General features: G+C 40.2%; 1 protein-coding gene across 1 annotated transcript in view; it reads left to right on the top strand.

The window, feature by feature from the left end:
• The window catches only part of LOC126199686 (protein dopey-1 homolog), a 376,916-nt gene that overhangs the window by 124,603 nt on the left and 231,674 nt on the right, over positions 1 to 20,639 (top strand). Inside the window, exon 13 of the mRNA XM_049936615.1 lies at positions 17,506 to 17,774. Coding sequence (XP_049792572.1) covers positions 17,506 to 17,774 — 269 coding nt within the window. The remainder of the gene's footprint in view (positions 1 to 17,505; positions 17,775 to 20,639) is intronic.

The raw sequence follows: 20,639 nt of genomic DNA, 5'->3' as shown, positions 1-20,639 counted from the left end.
AATGAAGGGATGTACACCTTGTCTTTAACATATCCCCACGGCAAAAGCCTAATGGTTTCAGCTCAGAAGATCTTGAAGGGCAAGCTACATCTCCACATTGTCAGTTCCAACAAAGAACAGTGTGAGATAGGTACACTGTGACTTCTCAGAGGTAATGTAGAGGGGCCCCAACTTTCTGTAAAGTGAATACACCAGTGTTCTCCAGAAGTTGTAGTATCAGGTAATTCTGCAACTTATCTAGATATGTAATTCCAGTGACAGTCAGCTCATGGAAAAAATGGTTGGTACACTTTGATGAAAGTCAGTGCACCAAAGACATTCATTTTTGATGAGTCTCGTGTATGTTCCAAGACCTCATTCAGTTTCTGTGCAGCCCATATCTGCACATTGTAGTGGTTAACATTACCACTAAGGTGGAACATGGAGTCAGTGCTGAACACTGTCTTGTCAAGAAAATAGTCTTCATTTTCCATCCTGTTCATCATCTCTGTATAGAACTCATAACATCTCTGCTTGTCACTATCACTCAACACCTGCAACAGTTTCAACTTTGTATAGCTCGCATTGCAGTCCCGTTGTAAAATTCTCCATACTGTAGGCTGAGGAACATTCAGTTCCAAGCTTGCCCTCCTTATGGACTTCCTTGGATTCCATGTGTATTTCCCCCCCATCGCGGTTTCCACAGTGTGGCCTGCTACCTGTGGGGGACCTTGACCTTCCTCTTGATGTGCCACATAACCTGTTTCCACAAACCAATCACACGATATTTTTGTAGTGTTTGCCTATCCTGAATAATTTTAATTATACATAAGATTATTATCTTATAGTTCAGTAGACTCAGGATATGTATGTTATTACTCCCTGAAAATTTGAATAATCTACTCGAAGTGGTTTCTGAGATTTAGGCAAAAATGAAACAGAAAATGTAAATTTTCAGGAACGGCTTCTAAAGTTTCAGAAGACTATACCTCACTTAATATGCTTAATTTTTTTATTTTTAGTCACTCAGAAGCACCTTGCACCATACTATATATCATTCTCTTGATCTTTTTTCAAGTTTTTTCTTCTTTTCTTCTTTCTGGACTCCTTAGTTGCCAACTGTGCTGCATACTCTGCTTTATCAGTGCGAGCCTTGTCCATCCATTCAAGTTCTCTGATGCAGTTTGCTCCAGGATTAATTCCCATATGCTGTAGCACTTTCACCCTACCAATGTTGCCATCATTACAAGCAATAACAGCATCACTTCACCCCACTTTAGTGTGTACATTCCAACAAAAACATTTTTTGGTAATCGAGTCCATATAAAATTATTGAACGACTCATTGGGATTTTGAGTGTGAGCGCGCAGACACTTCTTCAGTAATTCAGGATTTGCCAGGTCTCTGTAAATGGGTTTTATGCTGCCATGACTGCTGCTGGGATGGAATGTTTATGGCTGTACGAGCTGTTTGAGTACTGGGCATTGTGGTAATTGCACCTTGAATCAGGTCCAGGAGGGCAAAGGCGGTGCACTGGTTTTTCCTCAGTTGACAGTCTGTGGAAGAAGGTAGCCCATACTGCCTGCTTCATTTTCAACGAATCCTCAGTATTACTTCTAATGGCCATCCCATAACACTGCTGTAGTTCATCAATCATTTTGTCTGTCAGCCTGCCTCTTATGGTTTTACCATCAGAAAGTGTCTTGTCTCTCAAACTTTGTTTCAACTTCCTCAACCTGGTGCCCATCCTCTTCTGGACATGACCATCACATTCCAGCTTTGTGATAATCTTCTCACCATAAGGCTGAGCAGCTAGTAGCTGTTATATGCTTTTGAGTCTCCATCGCCTAAGAATTTAGTGTAACACACTCCCCTTTCATTCACAGATCGACTAAAAATTTCAATAACTGCAGAGGCCTCCATACCACCACTTGTTCCTTCATAATTTCTGTCACAGATATGCCCTTCTTCATTCCCTGATTTACACTTATAACAGATTTCCAGATTTTAACCAAACATTGTTATCTTTCCTGTATACACACTGGTCACCATAGCAACAGAATTCTTAGAACTGTAGCCATGCTTCTGTCAAGTGCCGTCAAAAGCTACTGGTATGTCAGTCATACCATCATTTATTCCAACAGCTTTGTTTGCAGCACACTTCATTGACTCACATGTAACAGATTTCACAGCAGCTCCAGTAAATCCTGCATACTTGTTGATTTTACAAGGTGGACGTGGCATATTCATCACGGCACACATTGTTTCTGCTGCAGTGTGTCCTTTGCCAATAGGTCTCAATTCATAAACCCACATAACATTTACGTCGAAATAATTATCTTTACACTTATCACAATTCCAAAATGAATGAATATATTTACAACTTGCACAATTAATGTCAAGTTTCCTGGCTAGTCCATTTGGTACCTCACTGTCTTCATGTAATCTGACTGGCCCTCCACATATTTTATAACACACACATTCACATAACACCCTTGTTAATATGTGTAAATCTATCAGAATATAACCTAACCTACCACTTTCGTTTTGAGAAAACTGTGTATCACAACGTTTTATTTTAATCTGAGAAGCACTAATGGATGATTCTCTAGATACTGATGATTTTGTCTGTATTTCATTGTCTGTAACTTCACATGTTGAACACAATGTTTCCCTTTATTCGAAAAGCTATTACCATGAAACCCATGTTTCTTAAAAACACTTTGTTTTGGCGTCATACTTTACTTTTTGAGAGATTTGCCAATCTCGGAAGTTCTTGACTGTTGTCGTGTACAAGTCGCCAAAAATAAGCTCAATGAGTTCCTTTCACATTCACTTCATTGTCAATACGAACATGTCATCGTAATGGGTGACTTGAACAGAGACCTGCTAAGAGACACTCCGTCCGCAGTAAACCTCGACTCTCCACAGTTCCCATGTCTTTACCACACAGTACCCTGCTTGTCACTATTGATGCCATCTCCATGTACACTAACATTCCTAATGCCCATGGCCTTACTGCTATTGTACACTAACTTTCTCAGTGCCCAACAGATTCCAAACGAGCAACCTCCTTCCTAGTCACTATGACCAACTATATCCTCATCCACAATTACTTCTCCTTTGAAGGCGTTACCTACAAACAAATACAGGGTATGGCTATGGGCACCCGCATAGCACCGTCCTATTCCAACCTATTCATGGGCCACCTAGAGGAATCGCTTCTAAAAAGCCAGAATCCTAAAGCCCTCATCTGGTTCAGATTCATTGATGACATCTTTGCCATCTGGATCAAAGGTGAGGACACCCTATCCACATTCTCCCAGAACCTCAAGAACTTCTCCTCCATTTACTTCACCTGATCCTACTCAGCCCAACAAGCCACCTTCCTAGATGTTGACTTCCACCTCAAGGAAGGCTACATCAGTACATCTGTCCATATCAAACTTAATAACCACCAGCAACACCTCTATTTCGACAGCTGCCACTCGTTCCATACTAAGAAGTCCCTTCCATACAGCCTAGCCACCTGTGGTTGTCACGTCTGCAGTGATGAGCATTCCCTCTCGAAATATACTGAGGGTCTCACTGAAGCCTTCGCTGACCATAATTATGCTCCCAACCTTGTACAAAAACAAATTTCCCGTGCTTTATCTTTCCAGTCTCCCACCACCTCCGAAAGTCCCACTGTCCGGCCACAGAGGTGCAGTCCCCTCGTAACTCAGTACCACTCAGGATTGGACCAACTGAAATACATTCTCTGCCAGGGCTTCAATTACCTCTAGTCATGCACTGAAATGAGAAATGTCCTACCCACTCTCTTTCCCACCCCTCCCACAGCGGTATTCTACTGTCCACCAAACCTAAACAATATACTCATGCATCCTTACACAACCCCTACACCCAACCCCTTACCTCATGGCTCATACCCATGTAATAGACCTAGATGCAAGACCAGTTGCATACATCCTCCCACCACCACTTAGTCCACTCCGGTCACGCCATCCACACCATTCTATCCCTCCCCCTTTCCACACCAGCCTCATGCTGGACTGGTAAGTCTTTCCACTCCCGGGATTGGAATGACTGCTTACCCTTTCCCTTAAAACCCACATCCTTTCTTCTTTCCCTCTCTGTCCCTTTTTCCTGATGAAGCAGCCGTGGGTTGCGAAAGCTTGAATTTTGTGTGTGTGTGTTTTTGTTTGTTTGTGTGTCTATCATCATACCAATGCTTTCGTTTGGTAAGTTACATCATTTTTTAGATATATTTTTCCCACGTGGAATGTTTCCCTCTATCATATATATATATATATATATATAATAGAGGGAAACATTCCACATGGGAAAAATATATCTAAAAACAAAGATGATGTGTCTTACCAAACGAAAGTGCTGGCAGGTTGATAGACACACAAACAAACACAAACATACACACAAAATTCAAGCTTTCGCAACCATCAGGAAAGAGGGAAGGAGAGGGAAAGACGACAGGATGTGGGTTTTAAGGGAGAGGGTAAGGAAGTCATTCCAATCCCGGGAGTGGAAAGACTTAACTTAAGGGGAAAAAAGGACAGGTATACACTCGCGCGCACACACACACACACACACATATCCATCCGCACATATACAGTCACAAGCAGACATTTGTAACAGCGTTGGTATGTTGATAGAGACACTAAAAAAAACACACACACACACACACACACACACACACACACACACACACAAATTTCGAGCTTTTGCAACCCAAGGTTGCTTCATCAGGAAAGAGGGAAGGAGAGGGTAAGGAGTTATTCCAATCCCAGGAGCGGAAAGACCTTGGGGGGGGGGGGGGGGGGGGGGGGAAAGGACAGGTATAGGCCCCCTACAAACATGCAGAAGAGCCGCAACATGACATGGCATGAACTTGAGTAATATCTGAAGTAGTGCTAGAGGGAATTCGAGACCATGAATTCTGCTTGGCTGTCCATAAACCCATAAGAGTACGAGGGGGTGGAGATCTCTTCTGGACAGCATGTTGCAAGGCATCTCAGATATGCTCAATAATATTCCGTCTGGACAGTTTGGTGGCCAGTGGAAGTGTTTTAAGTCAGAAGAGTGTTCCTGGAGACACTCTGTAGCAATTCTGGATGTGTGGAGTGTCGCATTGTCCTGGTGGAATTGCCCAAGTCTGTCAGAATGCACAATGGATGCAGGTGATCAGATAGGTTGCATACATACATGTCACCTGTCAGAGTCGTATCTAGACATATCTACATCTACATCCATACTCTGCAAGCCACCTGACGGTGTGTAGCGGAGGGTACCCTGAGTACCTCTATCGGTTCTCCCTTCTATTCCAGTCTCGTATTGTTCGTGGAAAGGAGGATTGTCGGTATGCTTCTGTGTGGGCTCTAATCTCTCTGATTTTATCCTCATGGTGTCTTCGCGAGATATACGTAGGAGGGAGCAATATACTGCTTGACTCTTTGGTGAAGGTATATTCTCGAAACTTTAACAAAAGCCCGTACCAAGCTACTGAGCGTCTCTCCTGCAGAGTCTTCCACTGGAGTTTATCTATCATCTCCGTAACGCTTTCGCGATTGCTAAATGATCCTGTAACGAAGCGCGCTGCTCTCCGTTGGATCTTCTCTATCTCTTCTATCAACCCTATCTGGTACGGATCCCACACTGCTGAGCAGTATTCAAGCAGTGGGCGAACAAGCGTACTGTAACCTACTTCCTTTGTTTTCGGATTGCATTTCCTTAGGATTCTTCCAATGAATCTCAGTCTGGCATCTGCTTTACCGACGATCAACTTTACGTGATCATTCCATTTTAAATCACTCCTAATGCGTACTCCCAGATAATTTATGGAATTAACTGCTTCCAGTTGCTGACCTGCTATTTTGTAGCTAATTGATAAGGGATCTATCTTTCTGTGTATTCGCAGCACATTACACTTGTCTACATTGAGATTCAATTGCCATTCCCTGCACCATGCGTCAATTTGCTGCAGATCCTCCTGCATTTCAGTACAATTTTCCTTGTTACAACCTCTCGATATATCACCGCATCATCTGCAAAAAGCCTCAGTGAACTTCCGATGTCATCCACAAGTTCTTTTATGTATATTGTGAAGAGCAACGGTCCTATGACATCCCCTGCGGCACAGCTGAAATCACTCTTACTTAGGAAGACTTCTCTCCATTGAGAATAACATGCTGCGTTCCGTTATCTAGGAACTCTTCAATCCAATCACACAATTGGTCTGATAGTCCATATGCTCTTACTTTGTTCATTAAACGACTGTGGGGAACTGTATCGAACGCCTTGCGGAAGTCAAGAAACACGGCATCTACCTGATAACCCGTGTCTATAGCCCTGTGAGTCTCGTGGACGAATAGCGCGAGCTGGGTTTCACATGACCGTCTTTTTCGAAACCCATGCTGATTCCTACAGAGTAGATTACTAGTCTCCAGAAAAGTCATTATACTCGAACAGAATATGTGTTCCAAAATTCTACAACTGATCGACGTTAGAGATATAGGTCTATAGTTCTGCACATCTGTTCGACGTCCCTTCTTGAAAACGGGGATGACCTGTGCCCTTTTTCAATCCTTTGGAACACTACGCTCTTCTAGAGACCTACGTTACACCGCTGCAAGAAGGGGGGCAAGTTTCTTCGCGTACTCTGTGTAAAATCGAACTGGTATCCCATCAGGTCCAGCGGCCTTTCCTCTTTTGAGCGATTTTAATTGTTTCTCTATCCCTCTGTCGTCTATTTCGATATCTACCATTTTGTCATCTGTGCGACAATCTAGAGAAGGAACTACAGTGCAGTCTTCCTCTGTGAAACAGCTTTGGAAAAAGACATTTAGTATTTCGGCCTTTAGTCTGTCATCCTCTGTTTCAGTACCATTTTAGTCAAAGGGTGTCTGGACATTTTGTTTTGATCCACCTACCGCTTTGACGTAAGACCAAAATTTCTTAGGATTTTCTGCCGAGTCAGTACATAGAACTTTACTTTCGAATTCATTGAATGCCTCTCGCAAAACCCTCCTCACACTACATTTTGCTTCGCGTAATTTTTTTTTATCTGCAAGGCTTTGGCTATGTTTATGTTTGCTGTGAAGTTCCCTTTGCTTCCGCAGCAGTTTTCTAACTCGGTTGTTGTACCACGGTGGCTCTTTTCCATCTCTTACGATCTTGCTTGGCACTTACTCATCTAACGCATATTGTACGATGGTTTTGAACTTTGTCCACTGATCGTCAACACTATCTGTACTTGAGACAAAACTTTTGTGTTGAGCCGTGAGGTACTCTGTAATGTGCTTTTTGTCACTTTTGCTAAACAGAAAAATCTTCCTACCTTTTTTAATATATCTATTTACGGCTGAAATCATCGATGCCGTAACCGCTTTATGATCGCTGATTCACTGTTCTGCGTTAACTGTTTCAAATAGTTCGGGTCTGTTTGTCACTAGAAGGTCTAATAAGAGTATAAGAGTGAGTCTTTGGCTCCGAAAGCCCATATTGATGATGTTTCATTGAATGGTTCACTCACTGCCAGTTGTTGATGGCTCAGCACTGAAATGCACAGCAGTTTGCGGAAAGGTTGCACTTCTGTCAGTGTGAGAGATTTGATGTTTTACTGGATTCTTGATACACATGGTACACTCGTAAAATCCCCACTTCATCACTATCTTGGAGATGCTGTGTCCCATCGCTCATGCACCAACTATAACACCACTTTCAAACTCATTTAAATCTTGACAACCTGCCATTGTAGCAGCAGTAACCAACCTAACAACTGCGTCAGACACTTGTGGTATGATATAGGTGTTGCCAACCGCAGCACCGTATTCTGCCTATTTACATATCTCTGTATTTGAATAAGCATGCCTATACCATTTTCTTTGGTGCTTCAGTGTATAAGTGTTCTTGTATGAGGATGAGATAGGTGGTTGCTTATGACTGTAGTGAAGGAACCATCAGAGCTTTCACTGAAATGATTTAAGAACACCATTAAAAACATAAATAAGGATAACTGGACAGGGCAAAGTCCATCCTGTTGGATATGAGGACCTTGTATTAACAGCTGCAATGCCTCATTTGGTTGGTCCAAATTGTACACGTTCTTTGATGTAAGCAAAGTTTGCTTTAGATAACTTTTATTATAAATATAATTTTACTCCGCTGCACACATCAAGAACACCCACTGGTGACTCCAGAACCATGAAAGTGATGCTGTGTCCCTTGCACCTACTCCAGTCCATTCAAAAAGAATTCCTCCAGGCTCATAAGCAAGCAACTATGCCCCATGCATGTCTTCATGACTCCCCTCAATCCACCTGAAAAACTAAGTCAGTATCTCCCCATGGTGAGTGAGATATTGAACTCAGGAGAATAATAAGACATAACATACCTGTTTTACACTGTAAATTTTGGCATGTGTTTTTCTTGTAAAAGCATTACAGTACTATTAATATGACAAGGTGTTGTAGTTATTCCCATTCAATACTACCCACTGCTCTGGGTCCTGTAAGTGATGTTCAGTTGCTTAGCAAACATTACTTATGAAGAATGTTTTAGTTGCTTTCTTAAACAGACATATTTTAGTAATTTTTTTCATCTTCTCCGGCATTGTATTATACAGTTTTACTCATTTTTTCCTTGGTAAATGTAAGTCCAAAATCACTCTTGTCACATAACTCTGTATAGACCTTTTATTGAAACTCTTAGTAACATATTCCCTGATAAGCACAATAGATTGGTAGATGTACTCACTTAGTGCAGTAAGGATACCTGGCTTCTTAAAAATATTTCTTTTGTGTAAGCCTGAGTACTACTTCTAATTATTATTTTTATGGCTCTTTTCCACAGTTATAATTTGTCCATGTTTTGTGTCTTGATCCCCAAAAAAAGGTCGGCATAGCTAAGAGCTGAGTGTGTGTAAGAATAGTATGTCACCACAAGACATCGGATGTAATGAATTCATGATAGAAAGCTCAGAGCAAAACATGCTCAACAGATTCATTTTGCTAACATCTTTGTGTCTTTATTTTGTGTTAATTGACAATCACTATTTGTCCCAAAAAACTTTGTGTTAGTTCCACAATATGTAGATTTATCATCTACGTTTAATGCGAGAGGATAGTTTGCCCTCTTTATGTTGAAATGAGGACTGTTTGTTTTCTTTATACAGGGTGTTACAAAAAGGTACGGCCAAACTTTCAGGAAACATTCCTCACACACAAATAAAGAAAAGATGTTATGTGGACATGTGTCCGGAAACGCTTAATTTCCATGTTAGAGCTCATTTTAGTTTCGTCAGTATGTACTGTACTTCCTCGATTCACCGCCAGTTGGCCCAATTGAAGGAAGGTAATGTTGACTTCGGTGCTTGTGTTGACATGTGATTCATTGCTCTACAGTACTAGCATCAAGCACATCAGTACATAGCATCAACAGGTTAGTGTTCATCACGAACGTGGTTTTGCAGTCAGTGCAATGTTTACAAATGCGGAGTTGGCAAATGCCCGTTTGATGTATGGATTAGCACGGGGCAATAGCCGTGGCGCAGTACATTTGTATTGAGACAGATTTCCAGATTGAAGGTGTCCTGACAGGAAGACGTTCGAAGCAATTGATCGGCGTCTTAGGGAGCACGGAACATTCCAGCCTATGACTCGCGACTGGGGAAGACCTAGAACGACGAGGGCACCTGCAACGGATGAGGCAATTCTTCGTGCAGTTGACGATAACCCTAATGTCAGCGTCAGAAAAGTTGCTGCTGTACAAGGTAACGTTGACCACGTCACTGTATGGAGAGTGCTACAGGAGAACCATTTGTTTCCGTACCATGTACAGCGTGTGCAGGCACTGTCAGCAGCTGATTGGCCTTCACGGGTACACTTCTGCGAATGGTTCATCCTACAATGTGTCAATCCTCATTTCAGTGCAAATGTTCTCTTTACGGATGAGGCTTCATTCCAACGTGATCAAATTGTAAATTTTCACAATGAACATGTTTGGGCTGACGAGAATCTGCATGCAATTGTGCAATCACGTCATCAACACAGATTTTCTGTGAACGTTTGGGCAGGCATTGTTGGTGATGTCTTGATTGGGCCCCATGTTCTTCCACCTACGCTCAATGGAGCATGTTATCATGATTTCATACGGGATACTCTTCCTGTGCTGCTAGAACATGTGCCTTTACAAGTATGACACAACATGTGGTTCATGCACGATGGAGCTCCTGCACATTTCAGTCGAAGTGTTCGTACACTTCTCAACAACAGATTCGGTGACAAATTGATTGGTAGAGGCGGACCAATTCCATGGCCTCCACGCTCTCCTGACCTCAACCCTCTTGGCTTTCATTTATGGGGGCATTTGAAAGCTCTTTTTCTACGCAACCCCGGTACCAAATGTGGAGACTCTTTGTGCTCGTATTGTGGAGGGCTGTGATACAATACGCCATTCTCCAGGGCTGCATCAGCGCTTCAGGGATTCCATGCGACGGAGGGTGGATGCATGTATCCTCGCTAACGGAGGACATTTTGAACATTTCCTGTAACAAAGTGTTTGAAGTCACGCTGGTATGTTCTGTTGCTGTGTGTTTCCATTCCATGATTAATGTGATTTGAAGAGAAGTAATCAAATGAGCTCTAGCATGGAAAGTAAGCGTTTCCGGACACCTGTCCACGTAACATATTTTCTTTCTATGTGTGTGAGGAATGTTTCCTGAAAGTTTGGCCGTACCTTTTTGTAACACCCTGTATTCATTGCAATTTATTACACACTGCCCATTCTTAAACATTTGTGAGGTTTCATTTACTTTCTCTGATAGGCATTCCGGTGTCTTATCTGTATGTAAGATGTTGCTGTCATCAGCAAAGAGGACTTTTTTTCCCCATGTGGTATACTATCTGGAAAGTCATTGACATATATTAAGAACAAAATTAGGTCCAATGCACTTCCCTGAGGAACACCTATGTTTATATGTTTCTTGTCGGACAATTGTTTTACTATAAAATTATCTTCAGCAGATGCGGAACCCTCTCTACCTTTTGCACACTGTTTTCCAAGTAAGATCGGAACCACAGCTTGTGCTTCTAGCTTGTTTAATAGTGTTTTGTTGTCAGCCATGTCAAAAGCCTGAGTCTAAGAAGTGTCTGTAACACAGTCATTCTTGATAAGAGCATCATTTATCACTTTTATGAACTCTGTCACCCTACTTTTTCCTGGCCTTATCTTCACGGGGTTGGCATATTCTTTTGGCGAAGTGGTCTTCGCTGGAAAATGATGTGTACATCACACTATTTGAACACTGCTACCCAGCTGGGAATCCAAGAGCTTTTCACCAACAGTAGATGTCGGGAGAGTCTGCACTCACATATACGAACTGTGCTTCATTAAAAAGGTTGCATTTATTCATTTAACTCATTAGTCTGTCTTTCATGATTAATTCAGTTATTTTTGAGAATGCAGACTCTAGTGAAACTGGCCTGTAGTTTTCAATACTCTTCATATTACATTTCTTTAGTAAGAGCATAACTTGTGGGTGTTTTAGGTACTATGGAAAACATCGGAACTAAAGAACTCATTTATTATGTTTGTTAATGAGGCGTGTATGCTCTCTATGCATGTCTCCAGAACAGAGGCTGGAACCCCATCTTTACTTGCTGACTTCTTATTTTTTAATTGTCTGCGTGTTTTCAAGCTATGTTGTGGGAACAACATCATTGTGCTTCCTGTGTAAGTCTTGTGGGTTTTAGGAAGATTTTGTTTTGAGCCATACCAGAGCAATATTAATTTATAAAACTCGCCAATTCTGAAGGATGTTCTAATATTCCACCCATATCTTTGATTTGCATCCTATTTACTTGTGTTTGCCTTTTCAGTTTCTTGTTTTATGACAGCCCCCACTACTTTGCTTTTATTTTTTGCACTAAATATTGCTAGTTGACCTCTGTGAATAATTTGCATTCTATCCTGATTGGTCAGTGAAAGGTAATATAGTAATGGAGAAATAAATTAATAAAAGGTATTATATTTGAGGAATTTTGAGGAATAGTAACAAATATTAGTCTCATTGTAAAAATCAATATCATTGTATGCAGTACGGTTCTAGGCGCTACAGTCTGGAACTGAGCGACCGCTACGGTCGCAGGTTCAAATCCTGCCTCAGGCATGGATGTGTGTGATGTCCTTAGGTTAGTGAGGTTTAATTAGTTCTAAGTTCTAGGCGACTGATTACCTCAGAAGTTAAGTTGCATAGTGCTCAGAGCCATTTGAACCACTGTAGCTAGTTTGTGACTGTTCTCAATGCAGTACCATAAACATCTGATTTACCTATAGTCCTTTCAGAATCACCATATGGAAAAAACACATTGGATCAGGAAAGTAAGATATAGCAGTAAGTGCACCAGTTATTCTAGAATAGATGATAAATCAATTGCCTGGTGGTGATCTATCATCAGTGATAAAAACAGCAGCAACGTTACTGACTACGTGCCTTGGATCTTCCAGAATGAAATGCATTGCTAGTAGTGAATTGTATTTGAAAATGCTATATTGTAAGGTATATGTTACATGTATTGAAACAACAGTGGGCAAGGATTGTGTGAATCAGGGATTGTGCACAGTAACCATTACTCACCTGCAACAGATTCTATCGGCTTTATTCTCCATGCGGAATTGTAATGCAGTATTAAAAATCTATAATGGAGAGCCCATCCTAAAATGCAACTCCGGCAGGAGTTGCTATCATATGATACAGTTACCCACATATTTTAAAACAATGTGAACCACTATTTTTGGAGTTTGGACCTAGATAAACTGAACTGAAGCAAATGCCAGAGCATTATTAAATTGTCTGATATTTCGTGGGTGGTTCTTAGTGTAGCTGTTATTCGACACTTTGAGGTTTTGAAACTCTTCACAAATTTTAATGGGCTCTATTTTAACCTTTCTCTTGTTACAGCACGTGGTAGCTGAATTGTCACTGACCTCCACTGCAAACAAACCTCGCAGAGCAGTGTATCCACATTTGGTCCATATTACCAACACTCTGTGTTTGCACTTCATTATCTTTAGGGGAAAGATGGGCAGAACAGTGTGTTTTTGGAAGTTTATGCTGTTGTCTTCTTGCACTGATATTTTGATAGTGGTGAATTAGGTAAGAGAGTGACACAATGTCTCTTTGTTGGACTAATTGTTGCAGTTGAGCATTGAATCAGTCTTGCCTGTGATTGCATTGAACTTCTCGTATCTTGCTGAATTGAAGTTGTCTTTGTTCATCGCTTAGGCTGGAATTTCTTCTTGTGTGGTCTGTGACTTGTTCTGGTGGTAAGTAATGCCCTCTGATTGGAGGTCTCCCTCTCGGTCTGCATGTTGTGTCCCATGGCATCATGTAAACCTTAAATACAGAAGAAAAAAGTTAGCAGATATTTACCTTTTTTTCGTAATACTTATTCATTTGTTAAGAAAAATTACCTTTTCTGGTGATGTAGATTAATGGTATTTGGGCTAGGACAAGTGTAATGTAATGTTTCAGTTGATGTGAGTAATGACGATTTAAAAGTTAAATTAAGGTATAAACTCAATTATAAAAGTAAATGGTACTTACCTGAAATGATGAACATTGACGTGATTGACTTAATTCATGCAGTTGCTTGAAGAAAGTAAACAACCCCAACTGCTGTTGTGCATATAGCGTACATGTACATAAAGAATCCAGACATCTGCAGCAGCTGTCCTGCATGGTAGTTAAACAGACTATCAGTAGATGGCATCTTCTACATGTTTTTTGTAAAAATGTTGTTAAAATAAAGTTTTTGAATGGAAAGAATAACTTTAAATTATTTGTGTAGTTTTTGTCATTAGTGGACAATGAAATTTTGAAAATGATATCTGAAACATTAATTTTGATTAAATAATGCAGGAAATATTGCATACTGACAAAAACACCATTGAGAAACAATATATATATATGATAATGTCATTGAATGCTTTTTTGCAGCAAGCAGTATCCTGCTGTATATTTTTTAAATGCATGTGATACTAATCTAATAACTGTGGATTAGTGAAGTGGTTTTGTAAGCAACTGAGAAATTTAAGTGTCTGAGATTACTTTCCTAAAACATGCAATTACCCATCTGATTTCCTTAAATGCTAGTGTAGAAGTGGAAATGAATCCTCAAAATTAATTTAAACAATGTGCAGAATTTAGAGAAGTTAACATCTACATTGTTTTCCATTTACAACTCTTTCCAGACCTAGAAGTTGTCTGTATTTTACATTTTGAGAAGATTCTTTTGTGTGTCTGTAGATTTGTGACTTGTCTTGGGCTTTATTATCAGATAGTAATGAAAACAAAGGTTAAGGTCTGTTATAAATACTTTGCTCTTTTCCCTGTCAGTGCATAGTCCATGCTGAACTTCTTTGTTCTGTCTCTTCTGTTAATTCTGTTTCATAAGGGTCCCAGACAGAGGAACAGTACTCAAGACTGAACAAGACAAGTGTTTTGTCTCCTTTCTAAAAAAAAATCACTTTTTTTAGTAAGTTAGTAAGTCTTCCAGTAAATTTTAGCCTGCTTCCCCAACAGATAGATTTATATGGCCATTTTACGTTGTTTGACCAGATGATAACTAATTATTTGTTTGTTGACTCTGACTGTGTGATGCTAATGACTTACATTGCATAACACTAATAGATCCTAGTCTTCTAATTAGGATAGCAATTAAAATAAATTTTGTTAAATCTAGGTAGAAAATATCTGTTTATGATGTTTTTATGTTTTGTGGTTTCTTTCAGTGGCTCCTATGACATATGCCTTTTCATATTTAATTCCTATTTTGTATCCTTCCTCTATTTTGCCAAATAATAGGAGTCGTGGTTTTTAAATGTAGAATATGTTTGTTTAGCAAAGTCTGTGTATTTTATTGAAATTCATTGTGAGAGATCATATCTGTTCTTGTCAGCTGTATTAAAGCAAAATTCTTTTCTATTGAACTTTTATTGCCTAATGATCTATTCTTTGTTCTGGTAATTTTGTTGATGTGCAATTGGAAATGAAGGTTTTCTGCTACCCAGTGGCTTGTTCTTTGCTTTTTGTGTGAGAGAATCATTTTCTTTGTTGTAATTTATGTCCTACTTCATCAGTAACAGGCTTTTGATTATTTTATTCAGAGTTACTGTCAGCTTAAAATGTGATTAGATTAACCTATGTAATGAAGCCATGTTAGAAGTGAATGTAAAAGCAAGACAGCAGTGATAAGTTGTTGATAATTAAGTGTGGTAATGTTTCTTACGACAGTTATGTTTGTTCAGAACTGTTTTACAGTTACCCAACTTTGTATATATTTTCTGCTTATTTACATTAATATAGAAATGTCCATATTTTGAATCTCTACTTTTGCTGGAAATAATATTTGCAAGTTTCATAACGATAAATATGAATTGATCCATGCTTGTGTTGTAAGTTACCCATAACTTTTAATTATCACGTATAATACGGGCATTTTCAGGAGGTGGCTAGGTAAGCAAAAGTGCTTACATGGAGTAGATAGTAGTTTCTTTGTCACAGAAGAACTGCTGGAATTGGTTCCAGTGAAAGACTACAATGGGACAGATACTCTAATGTGTGTGTGCGTGTGTGTGTGCGCGTGTGTGTGTGTGTGTGTGTGTGTGTGTGTGTGAGAGAGAGAGAGCGCACGCGCGTGCGCACGGGTGCGTTCATGCGCGTGTGCAAGAAAGTGTTGACAGTATGGGTCTGCAATGAAAAAATCTCACTTCTGTGGCTACAGACAGTGCAGTGGCTATGCCAAAATATTGATTTCATGGCACTTTTTTGAGAGATGGTAAAATTGTTACTCATTACAGATAAGAGTTTTGCAATACATTGCATTCTCCACCTGGAGAATATATGTGGTGATGTGTGAACATGAGGGAATGACAAAATTCATCTGCAGCCAAGCTCTCAGACATCACCATTTCAGTGCCATTTTGGAGGACCTGGAAAGCAGTTATGGTGGTGGGCCATATCTCAGTGAAATACGCTGGCTGAGTTGAAGTAAAGTCCTTGAGAGATTTTCTAAATTTTAGAGTGAAATAGATGAGTGTTGAGCCTGTTGTAACACTGACAGACAAATGAATGGTAGATAACCGATATGGCCTTACTCAGTGATATTATGCACAAAATGAGGGTATTGAATATAGTATTGCAGGTTGAAACCATATCAGTTTGAGAAATGTTTGACTGAATTTAGAGATTTGAGATGAAACACTCCTTTTGGGATAGACAGCTAGAAAAGAAGAATGCTACTCATTTCTCAAAATTGTCATCTTTAATTATGGGAGCAGAGTGGAAGTTAAATAGCGTCAAAGTATACCATTGACCTTCTGCATGAATTTGAGATTTATTTTCAGGGTTTTGAAAAGTAAAATAAAAAATCTAATTTTTTTCACATCCCATTTCAGATAATGTTGACAATTTGGAAACTGAAGGAAAGAAACTTAGGGTTAATGTCCCATCAACATTAAGATCATTAGTGACAGAGTGCAAACTCTGATTGCTGCAGGGATGAGGAATGAAATCACCCCTGTCCTATCAAAGGTACTCTCCCTGCACTTGTCTGGAGCAGTTTAGGGAAATCACGGGAAACGTAAATCACAATGACCGGACGCTGATTTGAACCATCATTCTCCTGCTACATTGTGACTTTTAGTTTTGTGATAAATTAGTCTCTCTGGCTTTTTAAGAATTTTTCCTCAACATAAATTTTCACAACTTTAAAAGTCCTCGCTATGATTATAGCAATGTTTGGATGAACATATTTGTGTATGAGACTTTTTTCCATAGTGAAGAGAATGAAAACAACCCACAGAAATTCACTGACAGATGTTGTAAAAAACAAAATAGTTTTATTTAATTGGATAGATAAAAACATATGCTCACCAAGCGGCAGCAGGACACACACATAAGACTGTTGTGATTGCAAGATTTCGGAGCCAGTGGCTTCTCCTTCAGGCAGAAGGGTTGAAGGGCAAGGAAGAAGGATGAAGGAAAAGGACTGGAGAGGTCTAGGAAAAGGGGTAGATTTTGGGAAAGTCACCCAGAACTGCGGGTCAGGGGAGACTTACTGTACGCGATGAGAAGGAAAGACTTGTAAGCAGTGGCTGGTGGGTTGCAGAATATGATAATTCGTGTGTTAGAGTGTGCCTCCTTGGAGGGTCTGCCCCTTTTTAATAGAGTAATTTTAAGAATTGCAGCATAGTGGCGATGTATGGAATTGAAAATTGAGCTGTGGCTTTAGAATGCGACATAGTATGTTTGAATTCAGTGGACTCTAAGCAAATTATTTATTTGATTCGTTACAAATGATCTGGAATGTATTTACCGTATGATATATGAAATAATGCTGGCAGTGTTTATAGTTACAGAACAATGATGTGTTAAAATTGAAAAATGAAGTGTAATACTAATTGACACATACAGAAAATGTTTCACAAAGCAACACAAAATCATTTTTTCAGATTGTGGCGAAGGCACTTTGGGATCAACTTGGTCAGCTGGAGCCTGATGGTCAGGTGCACTGTGTGGAGCTACTGCATCAACTGCACAACCTACTTCCTGGTTCACGAGTTGTTGAAGATGTTGTGGGTGAATCTCTTTGTGGACCAATCAGTTTTGACCAGTCTGATTACTGCTCCAGCACATTTGAGAAATTTTCACTGCTCTGGCACGTAGGGAGAGAAGTTGAAGCCAAGGGTGCAGGCTGCCACCCAGTCAGATCATTTGACAGGTAAGGAAGGATTTCATGAGAAAAAGGCTGGTCTGTAAGATTATAACTTATAAAACTGGAGAATAATTAATTTGAGTGCACATCTATAAAGACGATCTTTTCAGTTTCCCACGGACTTCCAGTATTTTTAAGAAATCATACGATTACCAAATGGCAGAGGCAAATCATATGTTAGCCAAGTATCCTGTGCCATTTTCTGTGGATCAAGATTTACTGCATACTTTTTTATAATGTAAACTCATTATAATACTTTTACGTGCATTGATAAATTAGGAGTAAATGGGACCACACAGAGAATAGCAGGTGTGTTGAGTTACTGACGGGCAAACACAAAAGAAAATGAAAACTTTGCTAGCTTTCAGAAGAAATTCTTTGACCAACTAGGATATGGGTACTTACTGGAGGATAGGAATGTGTGAGGAATGTATGGCAGATGCATGGCCTAAGTTTGTAATATACAGATACCAGAACCAGTGAAGTGTGACACACGATGGAGATGCCATTGCAGCTTGGATTGGGAGGGGCAACACGGCAGTGGAAGGGGAAACTGTTGGGTAGAGGGTTTGAAGACTGCTGGCACACTTGTTGCCCCTCTCCTAGTCCCTAGCTACCCGTCCCCAACCCATCTTCATAGTTCCCATTTCATGCCCCTTTCTCCCAGTATGCACCCTTTCAACACAACCCCATCCCACCCCTGTTCACCTACCAAGCTACAATCTTGGCACTGTGCATCTAGACACCAAATTGTAGGTGCACAATTTTGTGTGTGTGTGTGTGTGTGTGTGTGTGTGTGTGTGCAAAGATGGAGGATGACGCATTTCTGCAGCGTGTAATTTTTAGGGATGAAGCAACGTTCCATCTTAGTGCGCATGCACGCGCGCGCGCATGCGCACTAAGATGGAACGTTGCTTCATCCCTAAAAATTACACGCTGCAGAAATGCGTCATCCTCCATCTTTGCTAGTACATAACCACAAAATGATAGTCGCTTCTCTTTGTCATTGGTGTTGAGAGCAATCGCAAGTTGTAATCGGTAGGGCTTGTACAGAACATTCCGTACAGTTGGTTGGGGTATTCCAAGTTCTCAACTGGCCCTATTGGTGGACTTACTGGGACTGTGCATAGAACTTCCTTGAATCCGTCTGACATCATCCTCTGACACACATCATCGGCCTGTGCCTTTTCCTTTGCACACACTCCCAGTCTGTTTAAATTGCTTAAACCAATGGCTAATGCTTTTGCGGGTTGGTGGTTGAATACCGAATTTGGCACAAAATACCTGCTGCACTGCAATTTGCGACTTAATTTTCAAGAACGCAGGAGAACGCAGAAAACCTGGTGCTCCTCAGTTGCCATTTCACTCACAACTGACAGTGAAATGGAACGATGGCCCTATTGTCATGCGAACTGTAGCGGCCACTTCTGAAACCATCACCGCCCGCCCTCCGCCGCGTGCCAAAAACTTTGAAACTTCCTCTTTTCATTGGTATAAAGCTTGTTCATTTTGGATTTGTACTTGAATACATAAAAATTTTTGAAAAATGGTTCATCATTTAGAATGACCCTGTATTTTTATACACTGTTTCAACTATTAGTCAAAATTTTTCTTTTTACAACTTCTTTTTTCACTAAGGCTTCTATGGTCTTCAATAATGCTGGGCCTTCTCTGTGATCATTTGCAGTATTTTTCAATGCAGCAATGACTTATCAGGAGAAAGAAAACTGGCGTTCTACGGATCGGAGCGTGGAATGTCAGATCCCTTAATCGGGCAGGTAGATTAGAAAATTTAAAAAGGGAAATGGATAGGTTGAAGTTAGATATAGTGGGAATTAGTGAAGTTCGGTGGCAGGAGGAACAAGACTTTTGGTCAGGTGAACACAGGTTTATAAATGCAAAATCAAATAGGGGTAATGCAGGAGTAGGTTTAATAATGAATAAAAGAATTGGAGTGCGGGTAAGTTACTACCAACAGCATAGTGAATGCATTATTGTGGCCAAGATAGATACGAAACCCATGCCTACTACAGTAGTACAAGTTTATATGCCAACTAGCTCTCCAGATGATGAAGAAATTGATGAAATGTATGATAAGATAAAAGAAATTATTCAGGTAGTCAAGGGAGACGAAAATTTAATAGTCATGGGTGACTGGAATTCGAGAGTAGGAAAAGGGAGAGAAGGAAACATAGTGGGTGAATATGGATTGGGGGAGAGAAAATGAAAGAGGAAGCCTTCTGGTAGAATTTTGCACAGAGCATAACTTAATTATAGCTAACACTTCATTCAAGAATCGTAAAATAAGGTTGTATACGTGGAAGAATCCTGGAGATACTGACAGGTTTCAGATAGATTATATAATGGTAAGACAGAGATTTAGGAACCAGGTTTTAAATTGTAAGACATTTCCAGGGGCAGATGTGGACTCTGACCACAATCTATTGGTTATGAACTGTAGATTAAAACTGAAGAAACTGCAAAAAGGTGGGAATTTAAGGAGATGGGACCTGGATAAACTGACTAAGCCAGAGGTTGTAAAGAGTTTCATGGAGAACACAAGGGAACAATTGACAGGAATCGGAAAAAGAAATACAGTAGAAGAAGAATGGGTAGCTCTGATGGATGAAGTAGTGAAGGCAGCAGAGGATGAAGTAGGTAAAAAAACGAGGGCTAGTAGAAATCCTTGGGTAACAGAAGAAATATTGAATTTGATTGATGAAAGGAGAAAATATAAAAACGCAGTAAATGAAGTAGGCAAAAGGGAATACAAACATTTCAAAAATGAGATCGATAGGAAGTTCAAAATGGCTAAGCAGGGGTGGCTAGAGGTCAAATGTAAGGATGTAGAGGCTTATCTCACTAGGGGTA

This window comes from Schistocerca nitens, chromosome 1 (genome assembly GCF_023898315.1).
Source record: "Schistocerca nitens isolate TAMUIC-IGC-003100 chromosome 1, iqSchNite1.1, whole genome shotgun sequence".
In the NCBI taxonomy this organism is placed as follows: domain Eukaryota; kingdom Metazoa; phylum Arthropoda; class Insecta; order Orthoptera; family Acrididae; genus Schistocerca; species Schistocerca nitens.
The sequence above is the reverse complement of the archived record's forward strand: the minus strand, read 5'-3'. Positions and strand labels throughout refer to the sequence as shown.